Source organism: Oryx dammah, unplaced genomic scaffold, assembly GCF_014754425.2.
Source record: "Oryx dammah isolate SB20612 unplaced genomic scaffold, SCBI_Odam_1.1 HiC_scaffold_11, whole genome shotgun sequence".
NCBI classification, from domain to species: Eukaryota; Metazoa; Chordata; class Mammalia; order Artiodactyla; family Bovidae; genus Oryx; species Oryx dammah.
Genome location: NW_024070195.1, coordinates 45,786,619 through 45,803,461, shown reverse-complemented (window position 1 = coordinate 45,803,461; position 16,843 = coordinate 45,786,619). Strand labels below are relative to the sequence as shown.

At 38.3% G+C, this 16,843-nt stretch overlaps 1 protein-coding gene across 1 annotated transcript in view; it reads left to right on the top strand.

Annotated features, from left to right (window-relative positions):
• The window catches only part of HMGCLL1 (3-hydroxymethyl-3-methylglutaryl-CoA lyase like 1), a 121,967-nt gene that overhangs the window by 12,645 nt on the left and 92,479 nt on the right, over nt 1–16,843 (top strand). The window contains exon 3 of the mRNA XM_040249185.1: nt 14,173–14,268. Within this exon, the coding sequence (XP_040105119.1) occupies nt 14,173–14,268 (96 nt within the window). The remainder of the gene's footprint in view (nt 1–14,172; nt 14,269–16,843) is intronic.

Sequence of the window (16,843 nt, the reverse complement as noted above, 5' to 3'; positions counted from 1 at the left end):
AGTAGAAGAGTGTGGGGTTATTATGCTATTTGCTCAGATCACTCTTGAGAAGCTTGTGCATTCCTTTCCTTAGAGGGCGCTATAGAGGCCCTGAGAACACAAAGATGATGTTAAATAAGGAAACACAGGAAATTATACACCAGCCCAAATTAGTTTTTAGGCTTCTGGACTTAAGAAGTTTTGTGAGTATGGTGTCAGACCATTTTAGCAGCAGCAGCCAAGACAGGGTATTGGGTAGAAAAAAAAATAAAACTAGATGTTCAATTTTCCAGAGATTTCCTGTGTTTATTATTGTAAGACTGTGATTTATTAAAACTGTCTTACTTCTTCAAGCAGACCAAGATTTCCTCTGTGCTACTGAGGCTAAGATATATGGGGTTTGTGGAAAGAGTCTGTGAATGAGACAGGGCTAGAGGACCCAGTCTAAAAGCTGTTCATGGCTAGGTAAAGTGTTTTCACCCACAGTTGTCAGGAAGGGCTCTAGTCCCATTTTTTCCTCATTACTGAATTTACGAATGTGTTACCTTTAAGAGGAGTTACTGCTCAAATTGAGTTTTGAGTTATAGGGTCTGGAACCACGTTATTTACATTTGTATAGTAATCTGTAGCATGTGTTGAAGAAATGGCACATCCTGTATCCATCCCTCCCGCTGTATAAGGAAAAGTGTTACCATCAGGGATATCTCACTGGCCAATGGAGACAGTAGGCGAATACCTTCTGATACTGTCTGCTCATTTCATGAAGATCTGAATGCTGGCCTGGGTGAAGGTGGGGTAAAGAGGAATCCTTCAAATATATTTCTAAGAAATTATTCCACAAAGTATATTATTGAGGGTTATGGATCCATAAGTATATTTCCTGGCAAAATTTAAAATGGTATATTAAGCAGAGACTTTATAAAAAATAAATTTACCCAGAAATAGGATGGTTATTCTAAGAATAAGATATTCTCGGTTATGCTAAGAATAGGAATCAGTTTATGCCAAATTGATCTCAAGTGTTAAGGAAAAGAACTCCCTGAAATCTTTATTTCAGATAGATTAACTACCTTGATGATGAGTTGCTATGATCAAGGGTAGGCAATTTCATCCATGTTAGGAGTCTCCAAAATGTTATTTGTTTTAATTTTACCCTTAATGTATCTTTATTTAGAATTTCCGTATATGATCTTGTTTTGTTCAATTGCCCAGTTATGTCTGACTTTCCATGACCCCATGGACTGCAGCACACCAGTCTTCCCTATCCTTCACCATCTCCCCGAGCTTGCTCAAACTCATGTCCATGTAGTCGGCAATGACATCCAACCATCTCATCCTCTGTCGTCCCCTGCTTCTCCTGCCTTCAGTCTTCCCCAGCATTAGGGTCTTTTCCAATGAGATGGCTCTTGGCATCATATGGTCAAAGTATTGAAGCTTTACCTTCAGCATCAGTTCATTCAGTGAGTATTCAGGGTCGACTTCTTTTAGGATTGGTTTCCTAGTCATGTGTTTTAGTATTGGTTTCCTAGTCATGTGTTTTAGTAAAATTTACTAACATTAGAGATTTTTTAAAAAGGTTCCCTTCCAAATTGCAATAATTTCAGATCCACAAAATCTGGAGTCACCTCTGAATAAAAATAAAGTGAGGCTTCCCATATTGAACTGAGGGCCTCTTGGATGCATTGATTTCTTCTCCTGCCAGCCTAAGGGGCAGTCTTTGAGAATGAAACCACTGTGGTTCCCAGAATTGTTGATATCTTGACATCTCCTGAACTGCCTCTTGAGAAACCTGTATGCAGGTCAGGAAGCAGCAGTTAGAACTGGACATGGAACAACAGACTGGTTCCAAACAGGAAAAGGAGTACGTCAAGGCTGTATATTGTCACCCTGCTTATTTAACTTCTATGCAGAGTATATCATGTAAAACACTGGGCTGGAAGAAGCACAAGCTGGAATCAAGATTGCCGGGAGAAATATCAATAACCTCAGATATGCAGATGACACCACCCTTATGGCACAAAGTGAAGAGGAACTAAAAAGCCTCTTGATGAAAATGAAAGAGGAGAGTGAAAAAGTTGGCTTAAAGCTCAACATTCAGAAAACGAAGATCATGGCATCTGGTCCCATCACTTCATGGGAAATAGATGGGGAAACAGTGGAAACAGTGTGAGACTTTATTTTTTTGGGCTCCCAAATCACTGCAGATGGTGACTGAAGCCATGAAATTAAATTATGCTAACTCCTTGGAAGGAAAGTTATGACCAACCTAGATAGCATATTCAAAAGCAGAGACATTACTTTGCCAACAAAGGTCCATCTAGTCAAGGCTATGGGTTTTCCAGTGGTCATGTATGGATGTGAGATTTGGACTGTGAAGAAGGCTGAGCGCCGAAGCTGATGCTTTTGAACTGTGGTGTTGGAGAAGACTCTTGAGAGTCCCTTGGACTGCAAAGAGATCCAACCAGTCCATTCTAAAGGAGATCAGCCCTGGGTGTTCTTTGGAAGGAATGATGCTAAAGTTGAAACTCCAATACTTTGGCCCATCATGCGAAGAGTTGACTCATTGGAAAAGACTCTGATGCTGGGAGAGATTGGGGGCAGGAGGAGAAGGGGACGACAGAGGATGAGATGACTGGATGCATCACCGACTCAATGGACGTAAGTTTGAGTGAACTCCGGGAGATGGTGATGGACAGGGAGGCCTGGCCTGCTGCGATTCATGGGGTTGCAAAGAGTCAGACACGACTGAGCAACTGAACTGACTGACTGACTGACTGACATCTTCTGAGAATTTTTAGGAACAACAGATTTCTTGGTCCTCAACTGAACAGATTCAGAACAGATTCTGTGCAGATGAATTCAAGAATTTTTTTTTTTTTTCTCAAAGAACCTCAAATAGTTTTGATGATAAATCAAGTTTAGGAGACACTGGGTTAAACGAAAACAAATACTCTTAAAACCATTCAACCTGAGGGTAAGATCTTTCTAGGAACTCTTCTCTTGACATTACGATGCAGAAAAACTTTTGCAATGACCAAGAGGAGAAGAGAGAAGATATTTAGAGGATGAGGAGGATGTACTTATCCAGGAGGAATTAGAGAGCATGTTTGGGGTCCATCTCATCTCCTGCACTTACTGGGTGATTTTTCTCATTTTTTCCATCTCTGTCTACTTCTTCTTTGACAGAAACAGTCCCTCTCATTGGATAGTTAAAAAGTGTTTAAAGAAATAATACATCCATCTCAACACATAGAGACCTGCCCTATAGACTGGCATAAAGCAAATGTTTGCCTTTATCGTTAAAGCATTATTAACTATCAATAAAATCTTAGAATTGGTAGAGAATAAGAATCATGATTCAAAGTGGATTGAACTCAAATTGAATGTAAACTAGAATAAAAGGCAAGGAGAAGAGATTTCAGTTCAATTAAACAACCAATTATTAAATGTCCCTTTTATGTGAAGTCTTCATAGAGAAAGAATTTAGTCAGGGAGAGAAATACATAAATCAGTATAAATTATACAAACTTTGGTAAGAGTGACCATAGATAGATATACCCAGAGAGAACTATGGTGGAAAACAGATGTGCAAATCAAGTGGCTGTTGAGAACATCTTCTAAGAAGAGCTTTTGAGTTGTATATTATGAATATTGGAGGATGAAGTATATTGACCTGATGAAAAGAGAAAGAATGATATCTCATTAAGAAAGACTGTCTTAGGACTTCCCTGATGGTCCAGTGGTTAAGAGTCCATGTTTCTACTGCAAGGGTTTTGGGTTCAACCCCTGGTCAGGCAACTAGATGCCACGTGCTGCAACTAAGACCTGTCATAGCCACATTAAAAGAAAGAAAGAATGTTATTTTATCTTGCAACAATGACCAAGATTTTTTATAATTGATAAGGGTCAAAGAGGAGAGTGCAAAAGCTGGCTTGAAATTCAGCATTCAAAAACTAATATCATAGCATCTGGTCCTATCACTTCATGGCAAATAGAAGGGGAAAAAAATGGAAGCAGTGACAGATTTTATTTTCTTGGGCTCCAAAATCACTGCAGATGGTGACTGCAGCCATGAAATTAAAAAACACTTGCTCCTTAGAAGAAAAGCTATGATAAGCTTAGCACATTAAAAAGCAGAGACATCACTTTACCAACAAAGCTCCGTCTAGTCAAAGCTATGGTTTTTCCAGTGGTCATGTGCAGATGTGAAAGTTGGACCATAATGAAGACTGAGTGTTAAAGAATTGATGTTTTTGAATTGTGGTGTTGGAGAAGACTCTTGAGAGTCCTTTGGACAGCAAGTAGATCAAACTAGTCAATTGTTGAGGAAATCAACCCTGAATATTCATTAGAAGGACTGATGCTAAAGCTGAAACTCCCATACTTGGACCACCTGATGCAAAAAACTGACTCATTGAAAAAAGACCATGGTTCTGGGAAAGATTGAGGGCAAAAGGAGAAGGGGGCAGCAGAGGATGAAATGGTTAGATAGCATCACTGACTCAATGGACATGAACTTGAGCAAACTCCAGGAGATAGTAGAGGACAGAGGAGCCTGGACTGTGTAGTCCACAGGGTCACAAAGAGTCAGATATGGCTTAGCTGCTGCTGCTGCTGCTAAGTTGCTTCAGTCATGTCCGACAGTGAGACCCCATAGATGGCAGCCCACCAGGCTCCCCTGTCCTTGGGATTCTCCAGGCAAGAACACTGGAGTGGGTTGCCATTTCCTTCTCCAATGCATGAAAGTGAAAAGTGAAAGTGAAGTCACTCAGTCGTGTCCAACTTTTAGTGACCTCATGGACTGCAGCCTACCAGGCTCCTCCGTCCATGGGATTTTCCAAGCAAGAGTACTGGAGTGGGTTGCCAGCTACTAAATGACAACTATTGGGTATTTGTTGTTATTTTATTTTATATAACATATTTTATAGATATTAAACATATGACAGCATTTACACCAATATTCTTGGAGAACACAGTGTTGTTCAAGTAACAAAGTGTGCCTGGTTCACACGAGTAAAATTAAGATTTTGGGATTAACATCCACACACTCCTATATATAAAATAATCAACAAGGACCTACTGTAAAGCATAGGGAAATCTACTCATTATTTTGTAATAACCTAAATGGGAAAAGGATTTGGAAAAGAATATATATATATATATATATATATAATGGAATCGCTTTTCTGTAAACCTAACAAAACATTGTAAATCAGCTGTACTCCAATATGAAATATTACCACCAAAACATAGCTCCTGGACCGATCTCTTCCCTCTCAACTTCATGACGTTCTAAATTACTTAGGTTTTCCTGGCTATCGTATTTTCTTTCTCCTACCTCTTCTCACCTTCCTCCGTTTACTTCATTCATGATGACGAGGAATCAGGTGCAGGACTCTGGTTAGATGGTGTGAGTATCGTGTCCCTTGGACTGTAGGCTGCCAGGCTCCTCTGTCTAGGGGATTCTCCAGGCAAGAATACTGGCGCGGGTTGCCATTTCCTTCTCCAGGGGATCTCCGTGACCCGGGGATTGGACCTGTGTCTCCTGCATCTCCGGCACTGGAAGGTGGATTATTTACCACAGTGCCACCTAGGAAGCCCCATTTGATGGCAGGGGAGGGAAATAATTTGAGCTCTTTAGCAAGTGAGTGGAGGGAAGGGGGGAAAAGTGGTTAAAGCTCACCATTGATGATGCTTGCCTTGGTCCTATTGCCTGGACCACCAGGGCAGAGAGGAGAGGAGACAAAGCAGAATTTTATATTTAGGTTACAAGACCCAGTGGTACAAAAAGTGGCTAAGTTATATAATTTTACAGATAATTCTGTAAAGAGGGAGTATCTTACCTTTTTTTTCTTATATGAATTTTAGATTCTACTCTAAACACATTTGCCATTTAAAAACAGGACTAACTTCAACTCTGAGTAATTCTGCTCCATCACACAATACAATTGCCTCATCTTCACCAGAGCCACCTTGATACACTGAATAATTTTACAGATGCAAAATAACTCAACTCCACTCAGGAAGTTTGCAGTGTCCTTAATGACTCACCTCTTACTGAGTTAAAATTAATAAAGATAAAAGTATTATGTATCATTAATGTGTATGAGACCATCACGTAAAAATTTTATAGTAAATGCTGCTTTGATACTTAAGGAACTTTACAGAGTGATATATTTGTAATTGTACTTGTTCTAGGAAGAGAAAAAAAAGTTCACCAGTGATTAGATTTTGCTCCTTTAAAAAAGGGCCTTTTCTCCTTTAAAAAAGTATTTTGCTCCTTTAAACAAAGGTTCCTGAGTTATTTACACTTTGCCTAGGTAAGGGTTAGCTTAAATATTGGTCATTATTCTAGTATAGGTTGCAAAGAAAAATATTTCCTTATGTGTTTCATATAACTTCAGATCACATGGTATTTATATTATTTTGTATTTTTGATATGTACACACACACACATAAACACACACGCACACCCATATCTTCCACTGCTGGCCGATGTGCAATATGTGGATGGTCTGCATCTGCTTCATTTTTAATGCGATAGTATTAAATATATTTTAAGTGTATAACCTTTCAAAATGTCAATATTCAAAAATTGGAAGGCATTTTGAAAGTTCATTTTGAAGGTTTCATGATATTTTAAAATTAAATTCTGTATTCCCCAGTGACAAATTTTATAGTCTGTTTGCAAAATGTATACTCACATGCATTATTTTGAAATTCCAATACTCTCAGGAAATTTGAACGTGCACTTAACAATGCTCAAACTATACTTTAGCTGTTGCTGTTGTCTGGGGAACACATTCAAGGTGTAAGTATTTAGGAGAGATTATTGTGTTCAGATAACGACAAAATATTAGTAAGATGTCTAAATATGTGTAATGTGGAGTATCTGAAGGGTTTCTCAGGTGGCTCAATGGTAAGGATTCTGCCCACCAATGCAGGAGACACGGGAGGTGCAAACTTGATCCCTGGGTTAGGAAGATACCCTGGAGGAGAAAATGGCAACCCACTCTAGTATTCTTGCCTAGAAAGTTCAAGAGACAGAGGAACCTGGTTGGCTACAGTCCAGTTCAGTTCAGTCACTCAGTAGTGTCTGGCTCTTTGCAACCCCATGAATCACAGCACGCCAGGCCTCCCTGTCCATCACCAACTCCCAGAGTCTACTCAAACTCATGTCCATCGAGTCGGTGATGCCATCCAGTCATTGCATCCTCTGTTGTCCCCTTCTCCTCCTGCTCCCAATCCCTCCCAGCATCAGGGTCTTTTCCAATGAGTCAACTCTTTGCATGAGGTGGCCAAAGTATTGGAGTTTCAGCTTTAGCATCAGTCCTTCCAATGAACACCCAGGACTGATCTCCTTTAGGATGGACTGGTTGAATCTCCTTGCAGTCCAAGGGATTCTCAAGAGTCTTCTCCAACACCACAGTTCAAAAGCATCAATTCTTCGGCTTCTTCACAGTCCAACTCTCACATCCATACATGACCACTGGAAAAACCATAGCCTTTACTAGACAGACCTTTGTTGGCAAAGTAATGTCTCTGCTTTTTAATATGCTCTCTAGGTCGTTCATAACTTTCCTTCCAAGATGTAAGCATCTTTTAATTTCATGGCTACAGTCACCATTTGCAGTGATTTTGGAGCCCCCCAAAATAAAGTCTGACGCTGTTTCCACTGTTTCCCCATCTATTTCCCATGAAGTGATGGGACCAGATGCCATGATCTCCGTTTTCTGAATGTTGAGCTTTAAGCCAACTTTTTCACTCTCCTCTTTCACTTTTATCAAGAAGCTCTTTAGTTCCTCTTCACTTTCTGCTTAAGGGTGGTGTCACTGCATATCTGAGGTTATTGATATGGCTCCCGGCAATAGTTTTGCCAAGAGAACACACTGGTCATAGCAAACACCCTCTTCCAACAACACAAGAGAAGACTTTACACATGGACATCACCAGATGGTCAACACCGAAATCAGACTGACTATATACTTTGCAGCCAAAGATGGAGAAGCTCTATACAGTCAGTAAAAACAAGACTGGGAGCTGACTGTGGCTCAGATCATGAACTCCTTATTGACAAATTCAGACTTAAGTTGAAGAAAGTAGGGAAAACCACTAGACCATTCAGGTATGACCTAAATCAAATCCCTTATGATTATACAGTGGAAGTGAGCAATAAATTTAAGGGACCAGATCTGATAGACAGAGTGCCTGATGAACTATGGACAGAGGTTTCTGACATTGGACAGGAGACAGGGATCAAGACCATCCCCATGGCTACAGTCCATAAGATTGCAAAGAGTCCAACACAACTGAGTGATTGAGCATGCACACCCCATGATAGAGTTAGTAGCAAGTAAAGTAAAATCTCTAAGTATATGTCTATTGCATTCTAATTATGTGACCCTTTGCATATCTTTAAGTGCTTGCAAATTGTTGCACAAATATTGTGACTGAATCCGTATCAAAATTTGGATACCCATGAAATTAATTCACCATGGTATACCCTGTGTGGTTGGCAGTAGAGATATGGCTATTCTCACACAATGGCCAGATAATGGCAAATCCTGTTACTAAACAAATGATGGGAATTCTTATGATCTTAAATGAAAAGTCACAGCAAAATCTTAAAAATATGCTAAATCAAACCAGACGTGGAAAGGTTTTGTTAAAATGTCAAAATAGTACTGTAAAGGAACAGTTCTATCATTGTTTAAATAACAGTTAAACTTTAGACATTAAAATAACATCAAGACTGAAGTATAATATAAACTCCCTAAAAGTGAAAAAATAAAGTAAAGCAAGGATTATCTACCTTTAATTGAAACCTGCTCTAGTTTATTCCTTGTAATAAAATTATATCCTATCACAATTTCCTAAAGCTCTTTACATAATTGTCTTTACTGACCAAATTTAAAGAGAATACTATTATGTCTTAAATGACCTCATCATATTGTGGCTATTTTTATAAAGGAATGTTCTGATTTGTTGGATTCTAATTAATTAAATTAATTCTAATTAATAAATTCTAATTTATCATAATTTCATTAAGGTATCTTCAATGATTATCAAAGTTTAACTTTCATGACCTAAAATTTGGGTTACATTCGGAATTTGGTTACTGTCATCTCTGCTTATTTTCCTGTTCTACAAGTTGAAATATCTATTAAGTCGTTTTTTTCTTACATAATTTTCCACATAAAGATTCAAGATCTTTGTTAAATTACGTGTAGAGTGAATTAATCACTTACATGTTAATATGACCTAAATTTCTTGAAGGTTAACATTTGTCTTGTCCCCTTCATACTGAAATGCATTGCATACTTTATTTTCTAACTGTGTGTTGGTTAGAGAATCACTTTTTATTGATTCCTGTTATCACGTTAATATAAATATGTCATACATGTCTAAACATATGACATCTAGTTAGACATAAGTATAATAATATCAATTAGCATTCACTATGGTGTCCTAAAATTAGCAATAACTTTTCTTTGTGCTTGAAATTAGGAATCAGTGCTCACAACTTTGTGTGATGATTTGTGAGTGCGTGTTTGCATGTATGTGTGAGAGAGACACGTGGAGAGACAGAGACAGGGAGAGAGACACAGAGCTCACGCTCTAGCCCCAGACACAAAGGTTACATTCATGAATACATAGTCAAGAACTGTGTGTTGAAATATGCACAGATCTTAACTGTTTTAAAAAGAAGCTATAAAAGAGGGAAGATTGCATTTTAAAGTAAATCACCTCCCTTATACCACCAGCCTCTGGGTGCTTACTGATTTGTCTCTGGGGTCCCCTTCCTAGTGCCATTTCTCTGCAGTGAAGCTTGCCACAAGCTGCATTCTCCTCACTTGGAAACTGCCTCTCTTTTCTTCCGAATGCCATCTGCACCTCTCCAGGAGAATCTTTCTAAAGTGCTACATCTCTCCCAGTCCTCCTCTGCTGATTCAGCACACACTCTTCATAGCTTTCTGGTGTCTTCACAATAAATCCTGAAGTTTTAGAATCACATGAGCTTAACTCAAGATACATCACCATGTGTGGCCACCTGTCTTACTTTATAACGTATCCCCTGATTGTTTACTGATAATTCTTTTCCAGCCAGATAGTGTATTCCTGCTGCTGTACTCTACAGCCGTCTCTCCTCTTCCCACCCTATTGGATTCTCAGTGTTTCCACCTTTATGGCTTTGTCATGAATTATCTGTGGATTGAGTGGTATCAGTTAACATTTGCCACGCTCATCAAATCTTAACTTTGGAATTTGAACACGTTACAGGAACAAAGTTGTCTGTGGTCTGCAATGTCTGGGGCCTTGGGCTGAGTTATCTGGAGCTCCTTTGGCCACAAGTTTAAGGCTTAGGGGTAGTGTTGATGTTGTTGGGGGGCTCACTTCCTCTATATACGTGGGTCTCTCATGTGGCCTCTCCCTGTGACTGCCCTGCAGAAGCTGGTTTTTCTCATGCAGATCCGCTGACTTTCTCATGGTGGCTGCCTCCCGAGGAGAAAGCCCTGTGGAAGCTGTGTCCTTGCTCACAAGCTAGCCTCAGAAGTCACACAGCATGATTTCTGCTGTGTTCTATTGGTTGAAGCAATCACAAGCCTGCCTGGGTTCCAGTGGAGGGTAATAGCATCCATTTCTTGATGGAGATCGGTGGGGTTCTAGAAGAACATGTGGGTTTAGAAATACTGCTGTGGCCATTTAGGAAAAATTATAATGTGTCACAGCAGGGGCTGCAGTTCATATCCCATATACTCTTTTAAACTATTATAGGTCCTACCGATCTTTCCCCATTCTGAACTCTTATAAACTGTGCTCTTTTCACAACCAGTGTACAGTGAGTCCCCTACATACAAACAAGTTATGTTCTAAGAGCTCGTTCATAAGCCCAATTTGTTCATAAGTCCAATGAAGTTAGCCTAGGTGCCTACCTAACACCATCACCTATATAGTATTGTACTGTAATAGGTTTATATTTTTCACACAAATAATACCCTAAAAAACAAACACAAAATATAAAGCATTTTTAATCTTACCTTGAAAAGAAGAGTAATACAGTGCAACAGCTGGCATACAAGGTCAACTGAAGTTCAGAGAGGTGGGGAACGGCAGAGCTGAGGATGGTCAGCCATAGGAGATGGGGGCAAGCTGCAGCTTCACTTATGCTTGACGTTGATGTCACGGGTTCTGATTCCTTTTGGGAACCAAATGCCCGTTCACATCTTTGTAAGTTCTCAACTTGAAGATTTGTATGTAGGAGACTTACTGTATTTCTTTGAATTGTGAACTTTTCCTAGTGCCTTTCTTGATCTCCCCAACTATACTGCAAATTACTCAGTGCAAGGACTTTACTTTCCTGTATGTATATTTGCCTCATGACCTAGCATGGGGCTTTAGACATAGTTGATGTTCAATAAATCTTTGGGTTAAAGTGAGATAGGCTTAAAGTAAAATAAGCCTTGGTTTTATTTTTTTTAATTTTATTATTTATTTATTTATTTTTTATTTTACTTTACAATTCTGTATTGGTTTTGCCATACATTGGCATGAATCCACCACGGGTGTACATGCATTCCCAAACCTGAACCCCCTCCCACCCCCCCTCCCCACAACATCTCTCTGGGTCATCCCCGCGTACCAGCCCCAAGCATGCCATATCCTGCATCGGACATAGACTGGCAATTCGATTCTTACATGATATTATACATGTTTCAATACCATTCTCCCAAGTCATCTCACCCTCTCCCTCTCCCACTGAGTCCAAAAGTCCGTTATACACATCTGTGTCTTTTTTGCTGTCCTGCAAACAGGGTCATCATTGCCATCTTTCTAAATTCCATATATATGTGTTAGTATACTGTATTGGTGTTTTTCTTTCTGGCTTACTTCACTCTGTATAATTGGCTCCAGTTTCATCCATCTCATCAGAACTGATTCAAATGTATTCTTTTTAACGGCTGAGTAATACTCCATTGTGTATATGTGCCACTGCTTTCTTATCCATTCATCTACTGATGGACATCTAGGTTGTTTCCATGTCCTGGCTATTATAAACAGTGCTGCGATGAACATTGGGGTACATGTGTCTCTTTCAATTCTGGTTTCCTCAGTGTGTATGCCCAGTAGTGGGATTGCTGGGTCATAAGGCAGTTCTATTTGCAATTTTTAAAGGAATCTCCACACTGTTCTCCATAGTGGCTGTACTAGTTTGCATTCCCACCAACAGTGTAGGAAGGTTCCCTTCTCTCCACACCCTCTCCAGCATTTATTGCTTGCAGATTTTTGGATCGCAGACATTCTGACTGGTGTGAAGTGGTACCTCATTGTGGTTTTGATTTGCATTTCTCTAATAATGAGTGATGTTGAGCATCTTTTCATGTGTTTGTTAGCCATCCGTATGTCTTCTTTGGAGAAATGTCTATTTAGTTCTTTGGCCCATTTTTTGATTGGGTCATTTATTTTTCTGGAATTGAGCTGCAGGAGTTGCTTGTATATTTTTGAGATTAGTTGTTTGTCAGTTGCTTCATTTGCTATTATTTTCTCCCATTCGGAAGGCTGTCTTTTCACTTTGCTTATATTTTCCTTTGTTGTGCAGAAGCTTTTAATTTTAATTAGGTCCCATTGGTTTATTTTTGCTTTTATTTCCAGAATTCTGGGAGGTGGATGATAGAGGATCCTGCTGTGGTTTATGTCAGAGAGTGTTTTGCCTATGTTCTCCTCTAGGAGTTTTATAGTTTCTGGTCTTACATTTAGATCTTTGGTTTTAATACATTGTAAATGTCTGTAGTGGATGGTCTTTGTAACATATGCTGTGGAGCAGGGAATGGTAGCTGTGATCTCTAAGAAATAAGTGACCACAGATTACATTTTACACAGAATTAAATGTGTTTGGATTGAATGAAAATGAAAGCTTAAATATCAACTAGGCATGGTGGCAGGCAATGGGACATGCTTTTTTACATCTTAAATATTGAATTTAAAAGTTTGAATATATTTAAAACTTCATTTAATGATTCCAAATAATAGTCATTGAAAGTATTTGAATTCTACTGAGAGTCATTTAGCTGAGCGTCAATAAGATCAACGGCCTAATAAGAGTAAATGTTGTAAAATTTCACCTTTTAAAAATGTACAGGTTGTATGAATAAAAGCATTTTATACTTTAATTCTGTTTTATTTGCTTTTAAATTAAAAACACTGCATGCTTATTTTAATATGTCAAGGTATATAGAGAAAAAAAACAAGTCTTCCCTCAACCATTACCACAGCGAAGATACAACTTTTGGTTTAGCACGTGTTTTTACAGCTTTCTCCATGTTCATTTTGTGTACTTTTGCTGTTTATACGTTATTCCTTATATTTATTGTTCATGCCATAATTTGTTATTCTTCAATATGCAGAACTTATGGTTACATCAACAGTAATTTCTCTATAAGATGATTATGGAGTTTGACCATCAGTTATTGCTCTAGGAGGCTAAATTATAGACTTTGTGATGAACTGGCAAGTCTGACATTTTAATTCAAAGCTGATTTTTCTTAAATCGATTCATGGAAAATATAGAAAATAAAGTCTTGATAGGATGAGCTTCCTGTTGTGTGCTCCACTGTATTTGTTAATATTTGTTCACATTATGAGAACAAGTAGTAACTCAAGGATAGAACTATGTAAAGCATTATGATTGTCAAAAACTAAAACCAATAGTGTACTAGGATCTCAGCCTTGTTAAATTCTTCTAATGGACATGTGTAATTTACACTTTACTAAACATTGTAAAATTTCACATGTTGAAAATTATCTGGACATAAAATTTCCATTTGGAAGATAAATCCACAGCCTTTGCCATTCAAACTCTCCCTACTCTCAGGGGTATTGGAGGCTTGGCCATAAAATGAAAGGAAGAGAATAAAGGTTAGTCAGGTGAAAACAGAGTTCAGAATTCCTGAGTACCTGTAACCAATCACTTAACCAGATCCTATTATATAATACGTAAAATCCAGATCTAGTTATTATATATTTATGACATTGAGAACTACTTATCATTAGCTATATTGACATGGTTTTGCTATTTCAAACATGAATCGATAGAATATAATTCCCTGTATATTTATAACCTTCCTGAAAGCTAAGAACATGCTTGATAGAATGTTCCAATTCTCATGTCTCCATGTAACTTATTATGTATTTAAGATGGCAGATCACACTGAAGTGATGAAGGGCATCCATCAATATCCAGGAATTCGATATCCTGTCCTTACTCCTAATCTTCAGGGGTTTCACCGTGCTGTAAGTGTGCTACTAATTTTCCCTAAAATTGATATGCTTTTTATTGTAAAGTTTTCTACAAAGTTAAATGGTGTGATACACGACTCCCTTGATATCCTGCATAAACACTACTGCTATTATACTCCTGTGGGTACTTGGCAATCAATGACTGTGGCATTGTTGGGACTCAGATGCTCCATACAAATGGCTCTTTCAGTTTAACATCCAAGAATTAAAACACAGAAATACAATTTTCCATTTCAGTGAGATTCTTTTGAAAGTATATTTTGTGCTTCCCTCTTAAACAAGGAGTACAAAATAAACATTTCTCAACACAATGTTATAATTGTTAATGTAACTGTAGCAGACAGTTGTATTTGTCACCTCCTTTAGCCTTGCTGTTGTTCCCATCCTCTTCACGAAGCTAAGCACTGTCATTGGAACTAACAGCTTTCTTTATTGTCTTCTCACTTGTTTCTCCGAATCCAAGGTGACTTGGGAATTTATAGGCCAAAAGCTTTTGTGAATATACATACCCACCTGCAATGCAGGAGACCCCGGTTTGATTCCTGGGTCAGGAAGATCCCCTGGAGAAGAGATAGGCTACCCACTCCTGTATTCTTGGGCTTCCCTTGTGGCTCAGTTGGTAAAGAATCCGCCTGCAATGCAGGAGACCTGGGTTCTATCCCTGGGTTGGGAAGATCCCCTGGAGAAGGGAAAGTCTACCCACTCCAGTATTCTGGCCTGGAGAATTCCATGGACAGTCCATGGGGTTGCGAAGAATTGGACACGACTGAGCGACTTTCACTTTCGTACTAGAAGAATCAGTACAGCTTTAAGTAAAGGCTTGAGGTGATATGCTTACATGGCTTTATTGTAAAAGCTAAGCAGCAGCTATTTTTTATTTTAATGGATATTTTTCACTTTTGTATTTGTGAAATACAAAAGTGACTGTGTTGCATGAAGTTGAAGTTCTGGGTCCTAGTTGGGGTGTGACCTGTTAGTGTATCTTGTGAAACCACTTTTCTCTTAAAAAATTAATATAATTTTTTATTAAATTGTTAATAAAGACAGAGATCTTTTAAGAAATTATAAATATTCTGTCATCTGGTCCTAACAGAGTAGGAAATGTACCCACTCTGAGAAATATATGAAAGGACACCTTCAGGATAGCTTAGAAAGTAATAGAAGCAATCTTGGCCTGGGAGGTATGCAAACTCATGTCCAAAACATGGGCCGGGAACTTCTACTGAACTTGGGATCTCCTACTAGAGATTTATACTCTTTGAACCACAGTTTTTACATCTGTGAATTGGTGTAGTACATGCTTAGTTTAGAAGATTGTTTGTAGATTAGAAATAGGGTGTGCAAAATACAAACAGCAACATGAGATCAGAGTAGGCATTCAATAAAGAATTTCATTTTAATTTATATCAAAAATTTTAATAAAATATAGTTGATTTATGATGATGTATTCATTTCTGACATACAGCAAAAATTATTCCATTATACATATATACACATTATTTTAAAATACTCTCTTCTATTATGGTTTATCATTGGATATTGAATATAGTTCTCTGTGTTATAGAGTAGGACATTGCTGTTAATCCATAGACTTTTATTTTAAAGGTTAAAAATGTATTGTGGATGGAGCAGTGGAAGCCAGTGTTTCTTTCACTGTTGGAAGAAAGATGAAGGAATTTTTGTTTTCTTAAGGTATTAGGGTATTGGTGAGGAAGGGCAGTCTAGGCATGGTGCTAGAGATATATTGATAGAAAGACTTAAGACTCCGTCTGGAAATGTAGGAGGCTTGACATCTGACAACAAGTCTCTGGGAAGACTGGAGGAAGGAAGGAAGATGGCAAAGTGGGCAAAAAGGAGAATTGATTAGGCCAACATTTTGGATTTAAAGATTGGCTAGAGGGGAGGGGACTTTCGTGGCAGTCCAGTGCTTAGGACTCCACGCTTCCATTGCAGGGGGCATGGGTTCAATCCCTGGAAGGGAAACCAGGATCCCTCATGCTATGCAGCACAGCCAAAATAAATAAATGAATAAGAATAAAAAGTAAAAAAGACACCTACATTTACTAAAAAACAAAAACAAACAAACAAAAACTGGCAAGAGGGTTAAGGAATTAGACACACAAGGGTTTAGGTGTCATAGTCAAAGTATGAAACAATGGAAGGGAGCTTCAGAGATAGGGAGAAAATTGGGGGCAAAATTCAAGTGATAATTTGGACAAATGTTTTTCTGATGAGTTATAAGGAAAGAAGAAAACCAGAAGGCATTTACTATTCTCTATTTAAAAATATATGGCCTAAAAGTAATGTGTTCCATAGATGTTAAGAGGTTTTATTGGGATGCTGGTATTTTCCACAATTTGGGTTAAAATACTTCTGAGGATAACTTTTAGGAAAGGCAAAATTAAATTGGAATACCACCATTGTATATTCTGTGATTTATGAGTGTTGTAGTTTGTGGAATTATCCTGTTATCAAATATGTTTACGTTTCAAAAGAGAGTATATAGCAAGTAGAGAGCAATCTAATTTTAAATTCTAAGCAGAATGCTAAAGAATACAAGTATTTCTTT